The sequence below is a fragment of the Callorhinus ursinus genome, unplaced genomic scaffold, assembly GCF_003265705.2.
Source record: "Callorhinus ursinus isolate GAN/ISIS: 27379988/994484 unplaced genomic scaffold, GSC_fseal_2.0 scaffold31, whole genome shotgun sequence".
Classification (NCBI taxonomy): domain Eukaryota; kingdom Metazoa; phylum Chordata; class Mammalia; order Carnivora; family Otariidae; genus Callorhinus; species Callorhinus ursinus.
In genome coordinates, this window is record NW_027397093.1 from 6,576,441 (window position 1) to 6,587,276 (window position 10,836).

Sequence of the window (10,836 nt, forward strand, 5' to 3'; positions counted from 1 at the left end):
CAGGCCCTGCTCGTTAAGTGCTGTGCAGTATGGTTCCATACATCTTCACTAACGAAGAGGAAGAGCACCACTTCTCTTGGACTCGCGGCTATTGGAGGCGGAAAGCACTACCTATTCCAACACCGTTCTCATAAGCCCGGGAAAGAGCCACTCACAGAGCGGGTCTCCCCTGTGAGATGCGCCCGGCCGAGAAGGCCAGAGCCCCGCGAGCCCCGCTGCCAGAGTTCCCGAACCCGCAGGTGCTTCCGGGTGCTGGGAAGGAGGCGGGAGCAGGGAGGAGCGCTCGCCCGAGCCCCGTCCCGCCTCCACCCCGCGCGCAGCGGAGAGCCGGGTCTCAGGTTCTCGGGGATGTGCCGCCACGATGGGGACGGCAGCAGGCGGTAATGCGTACTTCCAGACGGGCAGTCCGTTCTGGTTCACCGTCATCACCCTCTCCTTTGGGTATTACACGGTAAGGGCAGCGGCAGCGGAGTGCAGCCCCGCGAGGAGAGCGAGCACCCGGCCCCCCAGCGCAGGACCCGGGTCAGCCGGCCGGAGGGGTCGCGCAGGCGCAATCCGGCTCTGCGCGCCCGGAGCCCACTGGGAGGGGACCAGGCCCGGGAAGCAGACGCAGGCGCACTTCTCTTGCCTGCGCCTTTCGGCTCTGCCCACGGTCTCGAGAAACCAGTTACCCAGGCTTTCTCGGTATGGGGGCGGGGGCGGGTACGGCTCCCCATCCCAAGACTCAGTGTGTAGATCTTTCAAGATGGTGGTGACGAAGTCCGAGGCCCGGAGGGCTGCTTCCGCCTACTTCCGTCCGGCCAGATGTTTACCTTCGCTGGTCACCATCCTGGCACTGGGCTATTTCGCGGTGAGGCGTGGGGCGAGGCGGTGCATCTCTTTTGGCCGCCGGCCCCTCGTAGGGCGAGAGGCGCCCTGGTAGCGAGGTCTTATTTAAATTGGAATATTATGGAGCTGGCAAGTGCTGCCCCTTCCGTTCCTTTTGGTTTTGGAGGGTGCAGTGATATTTATGCTTTATTTAAATCTTAGATGCATAAGACATAATGGGAGAGGTAGTACTGCTCTTGGCTGAGGTATGAATGGTACAATAAGTTTTGGACCTCTTGGCACTGAATTCTCAGAAAAACCTAAGCTGGCAGAGATTACAGCATAGAGACTAAGGGAAAGTTGATCAGATTACAAAAAGCTAATGTGATTAGCACTTCACAAACTTGATGTACTTATTTTCCAGCTCTGTGAAGTGGATCATTCCCAGTTTTAGATGTAGGAAAAGTGAAAGAAGGAAAAAGGATTCTAAATTAAGTGAGGGGTTTGGCTCCAGCCATAGATTCTGCAGTAAAGAAGCTAGCCAGGGCACAGAAACTTAAAGCTTATTAATAATCTGTATAAAATAATCTTTTTGGTGGAATTCACTAAGAATAGAAGTCATCCCGTCTGGGCACTGAGTCTGATAACCATGTAGCTTCTTCCACATAGATCTCCCACTGGAATAGCTTTTAGAAAACAGAAGTGGAGGGGCGCCTGGGTGGCTCAGTCGTTAAGTGGCTGCCTTCGGCTCAGGTCATGATCCCAGGGCCCTCAAGCCTGCTTCTCCCTCTCCCACTCCCCCTGCTTGTGTTCCCTGTCTCGCTGTGTCTCTGTGTCAAATAAATAAAATCTTAAAAAAGAAAAGAAAAGAAAACAGAAGTGGAGAATGGAAGCCCAGATGACTTAGTTCGGAGATTCTGTGGTCTCTCGTTTTTCTTGTAGAATCTGGATTGTTTCATAGTCTCTCTCAAAAATAAACATTTGCTGATTTAAGTGACTTAATAGGTATTCTGTGCCTCTGGTTCTCTTGCAGTGGGTTGTCTTCTGGCCTCAGAGTATCCCTTATCAGAGCCTCGGGCCGCTGGGCCTCTTCACTCAGTACTTGGTGGACCATCATCATACCCTCCTGCACAATGGGTAAGCAGGGCTCTGGAAATGGGATATGGACCCTGCAGCTCCAGTTCCACTGTAGATCTGGAAGGCCTGCACTTGCCTTTAGATATCTAAGAGTGTCGCTGGTTCACATTAAGGCATTGAGGTTTCTGTGTTAGATTTCATCAGCAGATAACCATCACCTTAAACTAGGCTGACTTTTGTTTTAGGTATTGGCTTGCCTGGCTGATTCACTTGGGAGAGTCCTTGTACGCCATGGTTTTGTGCAAGTAAGTGTGTTTAATAGTGCTTTAGCGTTTTTCTCTTGGTATCTAATATAAGTTGAGAGTAGCCACATTTAAATAATTCATGGATTTGTAGGCCGAGAACATTCTCAGGGTAGAGTTGAATCTCCACACCTAATACTGAGCCTAGCCCCAAAGGAGTACTCGGTAACTATTTAATTAATGGATTCATTTCATTTGTGTTAGTTAGTTAGTTATTTGACTACTTAATTTGGATGATTTTTCTCATTAAAAAAAAAAATTCTTTGTATAGCTCCACCTATAGCAAAAGATTTGGGGGTTGCCTTCTATTTTGAAAAAGAGCCAATTTATTGACATAGGCCGATGATTCTCAATCCTAGTTTCACAACTGAATCACCTGAGGAGCTTTTTGAAATATACATGTCTGGTGTCCAGACCCAGAGACCTGATTCAGTAGGCCTGGCCTCTGAAATGGGAGTCTGTTCTTTTTTTCAAGCTCCACAAACAATTCTGGGATGCATTGCAAGTTAGAAAACCTCTCAGTTCGACCCTACTCAGCAGGTGCCAGTGTAGGTTAATACTGTGTGAGGGACCTAGGAAAGATTCTCTTTTTTTTTTTTTTTTTAAGATTTTATTTATTTATTTGAGAGAGCGAGAAAGAGAAAGAGAGAGAGCACATGAGAGGGGGGAGGGCCAGAGAGAGAAGCAGACTCCCCGCTGAGCAGGGAGCCCGATGCGGGACTCGATCCCGGGACTCCAGGATCATGACCTGAGCCGAAGGCAGTCGCTTAACCAACGGAGCCACCCAGGTGCCCGGAAAGATTCTCTTTTGACATTAGTACTTCATGTAAGCATGTACAGACAATATGGTGTCATGAAGAGGTGGTTACAGTAATGCCAAATTACTTTGCAGTTAACTTCTGGTCAAGGTGAGCTATCACCTCTATTACTGTTGTATTACTTCTAAAAGGGCAAAGCAAGATACCTTATAACAACCATGTTTTACAAACAAACAACAACAAAACTCATAATGAACCTTGCTTTCCATAATTTAAAAAAATTATTATAGAAAATTTCAAACTTTATCTATACCCCTTCCCTCCTCCTTGCCCTACTCCTGGATTCTTTTGAAACAAATCCTAGACATTATATTATCTCATCTATAAATAGTTTATTATGTGCCTCTAAAAGATAAGAATTATTTTTTATAAACATAACTACAATAATTATCACGCATGTAAATATTGACAGTAATTCCTTAATATCACCAAATATGTTAGTCAATGTGCAAATCTCCCCAATTATTTCATTTTTTAAAATATTTGAATTTCTGAATCAGGATCCAAATAAAGTTCAAACATTGTAATTAAAAAAAAAACAACAACCATGTTTTAATAATAAAAGTAATATTTATTGAGCGTACACTATGCCAGACACTTGCTAAGTGCTTTAAAGAGATGATGTTACTCTATCTTCTGGTTTAGGAAACAAGCTGACCTTTTTAGGAGAGGAGCAGAAAGCAGCCCTGTCCTCTCTCAAGCCCTTTCCAGGTCCTCTTAACTGTGGGTTGGGGTCTGCCTCCCACCGTAGCCCCGGATGAAATCCAAAGCACTTCCCTAGGTTTCCCAGTCACTATCTGATACCCTCCAGTCTAGTCCAGTCTGTTTATTAAAAGCATAAACTGGTCCCTAAGTCCCTCATCCAGCTGGGGCTCAGGAGCCTGCTGTGGGGAAGGGAGTATAGTTGGTGGCTTCTCTCTCAGGCCACCTCCTTTTCCTGTTTGCTAGCAACAGCTGCTTATGGCCTGTTGAGGGGACAGCAATCAGGGGAAACAGGGCACAGTCTGCCTTGTGGTCAGGCAGCTGGGCGCTATGGATGTTGCATGCCCAGTGTTCGCTTTTTTTCTCCAGGGGCGCCTGGTGGACTTCTGAGAAGCCAGCCATCATTAGGGATCCCCTTCTGTAGTCCCTTTGATGGTTCCTTCAGGTGCCTCCTCCAGCCTGCCCCTGGCCGGTTCCTCTCAGGAACTCTGACTGGGGGGAGTTTTTCTTTTTTCTTTCTTTCTTTCTTTTTCTTTTTTTTATTTTAAGAGTTTCTTTATTTGACAGAGAGAGCAAGAGAGCACAAGCAGGGGAAGTGGCAGAGGGAGAGGGAGAAGCAGGCTCCCCGCTGAGCAGGGAGCCCGGTGCGGGGCTCGATCCCAGGACCCTGGGATCATGGCCTGAGCCGAAAGCAGACGCTTAACCAACTGAGCCACCGAGGCGCCCCTGGAGGGAATTTTTCTTTTACTGAGATCTCTTCTATCCTTCAGTTAGGGCCTCTGGGACAGGGTCCCTTTTAAGCCCACTGTGCCTGTGGCCTTCCAGCAGATCGGGATGGCTCACAGTAACAGCTTCCTCATCCCTCCAGTGGGATAAATCCACAAGTACATGCAGTTCTCACTGCGGCAGTGTACCTTTGATTTCCCATCAGGTAAGCTGTACCTGAGTCTTTAAACTTGAGAATCAGATATTAATCTTTTCCCCCAAATTCCAGGGGACTTAGGTCGAGCTCTCCAGGTGGTTTTGTTGATGCTGTTCTTTGAACTTGACTTACAATAGGAAATGCCACAGCACTAGTACCTCTTTGCAAGGTCCCTCAGCCTCACAGTGAAATCTTAGCTTGGAGGTGTGTGGTCTAACCCCTCGAACACCATTATTTGATACCTGTTCTCTTGTGGCATTTGGAGCCTCTAAATAAAACCAAAGGACTCAAATTTAACCTCTTGCTGTCCAGGTCTTTGAAGGCTGGAGGGAGGGGTGCTTGGGTGTCCCAGTCGGTTAAGCGTCTGCCTTCAGCTCAGGTCATGATGCCAGGGTCCTGGGATCGAGTCCCGCATCGGGCTCCCTGCTCAGTGGGGAATCTGCTTCTCCCTCTCCCCGCTGCTCATGCTCTCTCTCACTATCTCTCTCTCTCAAATAAATAAATTAAAAAAAGGGGGGGAAGGGAGAGCAGGTACAGAGAGCTTAGGTTACTATTGTGCTTTTGAAATCATTTCTTTATGGTCTCACATGTTGTAGTATTATCACTTGTCACTCTACATCGGAACAAATACTCCTTTAGAATTATGAATGAATGAATACATTTAAGTGAATGTACATTTGTAGCCTTCCAAACACACTGTCCAGCAATAAAAAGGAATTGGTGAATTCCTTTTAACCAGAGATTAGATTGGACTCTATGTTTGACTTCATGGCCACCAGAGTATATGTACGTATAGATGTAAAGTCTTCTCTGCATTTTTCCGTTGTCACATATGCCTGTTTTTCCATGTCTGTACCTATGACTTTACCTCATTCATTTATTGGTGCGTAGTATTCTGTTATGTGGATGTGCCTTAGTGTATTTCACAAATCCCCCTCTGATACACTTCTAAGTCTCTCACTTTTATTATTTTTTTTTAAAAGATTTTATCTATTTGAGAGAGAGAGAATGAGAGATAGAGAGCACGAGAGGGAGGAGGGGCAGAGGGAGAAGCAGACTCCCTGCCGAGCCGGGAGCCCGACGCGGGACTGGATCCCGGGACTCCAGGATCATGACCTGAGCCGAAGGCAGTCGCTTAACCGACTGAGCCACCCAGGCGCCCTCACTTTTATTATTATAAGTAATACTGCATGAACATGAATTTCTCATACGTCTTGGCCCTTCCGTTGTTGCTGAAAAAGGAAAAGCTTTCAATATTTTGCCTAACGTTTTTTCTAGGTCATGTAGACCTCCTTTATCAGAATAAGGAAGTTCTATCCTATTTCTGAGTTTGCTGAGAACTTGTATTCAGAATGGATGCTGTAATTTTTCAAATGCTTCTGCAGTTATCAAGATGGTCATATGATTTTTCTCCTTTATTCTGTTAGTGTGGAAAATTATATCATTTTTACATACATTGTTTTTAAATTTTGTTTTAAATTAGAAGTCATCCACATGAGACTTCTTCATATACAGACGAGACTAGCAAGGCCATTCACTTCAGTTGGGTCGTTTTCTTTTGAGCTTTGTTTTAAGCAGTTTAGTTTGAATGACTGCAACAAGGTGTTTATTATTACTATGTGCCAGGCCTTTTACTAAATACTTTGTGTATGTTATTTCATAAATCATCTCAAAACTTGCTGAGATAAATACTGATATTCCTGTTCTTTTTTTTAGATTTTTATTTATTAGAGAGAGAGAGTACAAGGGGGGGCGGGGAGGGGGAGAAGCAAACTCCTGGCTGAACAGGGAGCCCGATGAGGGGCTCGATCCCAGGACTCTGGGATCATGACCTGAGCTGAAGGCAGACACTTACCTGACTGAGCCACCCAGGCGCCCTGATATTCCTATTTTTCAGAGGAGGAAACAGATTCTGAGAGAATGAGTGACTTGCTCAGCATCACAGCTAGCTCTTGGCAAGCCAGGATTTACATTTGTTCTACCTTCAAAACACTTCTTCTAAAGCCATCCTGGTGCTGCAGCTTTTTAACCCTGTCTGCTCTTCAAAGCCTCATGAGAAATGGTTTTATAATACCGTGCCCTAGGCAGTAGCCACACTGCATCTGAGGGAAGAGTGTACTGTCCTAAATGCACACACACAAAGATGAAAATAAACCATGAGAATTAAGAAGCTGGAGGAAAATGGCAAAATAAACCTAATGAAAGTAAATAGAGGGAATAGTTTTTTCAGTGGAAGACAGTAACTCTTATGAAACCATAACATTAAAATTCTGGTGGCTAAGTTTTTCTTTTTTTTTTTTAGGTCTAAAGGCATCACAGATGGTCGGGCTCAACTACTCTGGTTCCTACAAACGTATCTCTTTGGGATAGCATCTCTCTCCATCTTGATAGCTTACAGACCAAAACGCCAAAAACAAACTTAAAGAAGATACCCAGAAGCTTTCTTTACACTGTTGACATTCAACTTCACTGTTTTGGGGTGGGGGAGATGCTGGGGGATGCTGAGTTACTTGATCTTTCTATTTTCCAGAAATTTAAGACCCTCTAGTTATTCATTGCTCTTTCGTACGCTCTGGTTGAGCTTGACTAGATGGTAGGAAAGGATTTAAGCTTCCCAGTTCTGCAGACTAACCTGTTTGGCTGAGAGCTTCCAAGCTACCTGCTTGAGGTCCTTGGCCATGTTGGTGCGCCTTGTGTCATCTGGTTTAAGCTGTGTACTAAAACTGCTTGTTGGTATAACTTTGCTCCCACCTTCTGACTAAGACACCTTACCCTTACCACCGCATCTTAGCTCTCCTTTCCCCCAATTTTTCCACCTTTCTGAACCAAGAAAGAGTGACATTTCCCCAACACATCAATTCCACATGCACTAGGCACCTGGGAAGCAGGATCTTATCCTCTCAAACTTCCATTTCTCACACACCAAGAAAAGGAAGATAAGCAAGTGCCTGGAATGGGCCCGGCCGAGCAGTGACCTAGAGGCACAGAGGACACACAGTACCTAGGGGAGAGGATCGGGAATGCCTCCCCGACAGAGCCCCCAGCCAGAAGCCATCCTTGTGCAGGCGTCTGATGGCCACTGCTAGATGGCTCCTTCTGGTCAGGACCACATCTTAGCTTGATTTTTTTTTTCCAGCACCTGAGTCATTGCCTTGCACACAGGTGTTCTGTCAGTGTTTTCTGAACCACAGACCGAAACTGAATTAACTTGTCATTTGTTCAGTATCATTCCAGTTGTTATCTGAAAACTGCAGAACCCATTCAGTATATTCTCAAAGAAAAGCACAGAACTGCCCTTGACTGGTGCTATCCCCTTTCTGTGGGTCCCCTGGTAGGAAACTTGTGTCTTTTTCACACTTGCCTATTCTTAGTCATTTTCTCCAGACTCTGTAACATCTCCCTCCAGCTCCAGCTTACTTAAGCACAGACGTTCCTGAGCTAGAGATTCTAACTGGAAGCTAGTGACTACCTCTCCCATTCACCTGACTAAACCTTTTTACTAGTGACTGGTCAGGGCAGGAGGGTCACTGACCTTGGCAGAATGACTGTCACCTAGGAGCCATTAGGGTTCCTTTCTTGGAGGACCACCTAGGCAGTCCCTAGTTCTCTAGGGACTAGACCTTATTTTCCTTCTATGATAGAGTAGGGCACGTTCTCTATTTTAAGCAAACATTTATGAGAGACAGCCCCTTTGCCCCCAAAAGAGACCCCAAGTAAAAGTACAACCCTGAAAGATTATGGACTATGAATTGTTTCTGGTGGAGATGACTTTCTACAACTATATCTCAGTTTTTCCTGTTTTCTTTTGTCATGAAGGGGTTGGCTTTTAGTAGAGAAAAAAATTTTTAATCATCGAGTTAAGCATCATGGAAATCCAACACAGATTTTTTAAAAGCATGGTCCTCTGGAAAGAGAAATAGTAATGACAGCAACGATATGGCAGATTACTGAATGAATGAATTAACTTGAATAAATGCTGTGAATTGTCTTCTCTGTTCAAATGCTTTTTTGTATGTCCATTTTGTTATATTGTCACACATTTGATTCCACTTTTTTCCAAGTAGATAGAACTGTTTTGAACAGTTCAAATGTCAAGGCTTTTGGGGCACCTGGGTGGCTCAGTCGTTAAGCGTCTGCCTTCAGCTCAGGTCATGATCTCAGGGTTCTGGGATCGAGCCCTGCATCGGGCTCCCTACTCCACGGGAGGCTTGCTTCTCCCTCTCCCACTCCCCCTGCTTGTGTTCCCTCTCTTGCTGTCTCTCTCTGTCAACTAAATAAATAAATAAAATATTTAAAAATCAAAAACAAGTATCAAGGCTTTTTTCATTGATAATGTAGAATGCCCTAATTGTAGGGCATATTGCCCCTCGTTATGCTTATAGAGCTGCCCAGAGCCCACCTCACTCCATGCACACTGAGTCATGGGTGGACATGAGTGTCTCCTTTCATTGTAGAATTTGTCCTCCTTTTGTTTTCATTTATATTTCATTCAGCATCTGATACAGTGAATGCAGCAAGTGAAAGGAGTATTTTAAATGCCAAAAGTATAAAATCCTGTCATCTTACTTGGAATATTATCATGACTTCCAACAAAAAAGGATCTTAATGAGCAAATGGTGAGGGTCATTTTATAGCCCCATAAACTGCTGCATCCCATCGAGGTGAAGTGACCTCACATCACACAGAGGCCAGACTCCAACGGGATCTTGTGTTTCTCCCGTCCTCCACAGCCCAGGAGCGTAGAAGTTAAGACTGTGAAGCAAAAAAGAACAGAGAAATGGAGACATTGTCTTCGTGTTGAAGCTGTAATGGTGACGTGGGAGAAACATCCTTGTTGAGTTGAGATGAGAAAAAGCCAGAAGGCTCTCTCTCGGAAGCAACCGTGGAAGCCAGACAAACTAAACTGTTTTCTTACCTCCTGCCCCTACCCTGAAGATGTCAGAAGCACATATAGTTTGGAAGAATAAAAAAGGACTCATGGAAAAACCCACAACTAATGACCTCAGCACTTCAGCAGTGACGGGCCAGTGTGCAGTGTTTCCTCGTCAACATCCTGCCTGTTCAGGACCCCATGCAATCCACATCTAAACGTGTTTTTTAAGCCATGGTTTTTTTTTTTTTTTAATCTTTTTTTTTTTTTAAGATTTTATTTATTTATTTGAGAGAGAGAGAGAATGAGAGATAGAGAGCACGAGAGGGAGAAGCAGACTCTCTGCTGAGCAGGGAGCCCGATGCGGGACTCGATCCCGGGACTCCAGGATCATGACCTGAGCCGAAGGCAGTCGCCCAACCAACCGAGCCACCCAGGCGCCCTTAAGCCATGGTTTTAAAACAAGGCTTGGGCTTAAGAGGTCATGTTCCAGATGTAAAGAGGTTCTTGAGCAAAACAACTTGTTTTGAGAGCCCTACGTATTTACATGGAGGATCTGAAAACAAAAAAAAAGTTGGAGAACCTGCCGTTGAGATTCGAGAACACAGTGCAGTCACATTTTTATTTTTGCCTGGGCCCTTCCTGGAGCCTTGTTAATCAAAGCTCTTCAGTTAGCATAAATATCATTTATCCCATTACCTTATTGGCACAGGAAAAAAGATGCTAGTAGGGCGGCTGAGTAATATATTTGTAAAGGTGTGAGACCTCTCGCTGCAAGACTGCTTATCCACATCAAATTGGGAATCAACTGTTCTCTCTTTATCATAGTGTTGGACAGTGAGAGACTATAATTATTTCACATTTCTCTCTGAAGAAGAGATCTATCCTGATTCCACAGTGGATACTTGAAAATCGTATTCAAAATACTGTACATGTAATTTTTTCTTAAATTTATTTGTTAGCAAGAATGCACAAGCAGGGGTAAGCGGCAGAGAGAGAGGGAGAAGCAGGCTCCCCGCTGAGCAGGGAGCCCGATAAGGGATCCCAGGACCCTGGGGTCATGACCTGAGCCGAAGGCAGACGTGTAAGTGACCAAGCCACCCAGCTGTTGTCCCCCATATTTGTAATTTCTATAAACATTTTAAGACGGCTCCTAAACTTTTTTAATAGGGTTGAGTATATCGATTGTCTCTTTTTTGTTTGCAGTGAATCACGAAGGTGGATTAGGGAAGATGCCTTTGGCACCCTGATACTGTTCAGGGAAATGTTTATGACAGTGTCAAGGGTGGGCGAGTCTGCATCATAGGTGTGAATGGAGGTCTCGGTCCTTGGATTCCC

The 10,836-nt window shown here is 45.1% G+C and overlaps 1 protein-coding gene across 2 annotated transcripts; it reads left to right on the forward strand.

The window, feature by feature from the left end:
• Positions 1-264: 264 nt before the first annotated feature.
• TMEM254 (transmembrane protein 254) lies at positions 265-8,936 on the forward strand. 2 transcript variants are annotated; one of them, XM_025850630.2, is made up of 4 exons: positions 265-451; positions 1,841-1,944; positions 2,130-2,189; positions 6,931-8,936. In XM_025850630.2, exons 1-4 carry the CDS (start codon positions 362-364, stop codon positions 7,049-7,051), a joined length of 375 nt encoding a protein of 124 aa, XP_025706415.1. In that variant the 5' UTR covers positions 265-361; the 3' UTR covers positions 7,052-8,936. The 2 variants fall into 2 exon arrangements, with proteins under 2 accessions (XP_025706415.1, XP_025706414.1); XM_025850629.2 differs by lacking the exon at positions 265-451 and adding an exon at positions 691-850.
• The last annotated feature ends 1,900 nt before the right edge of the window (positions 8,937-10,836 follow it).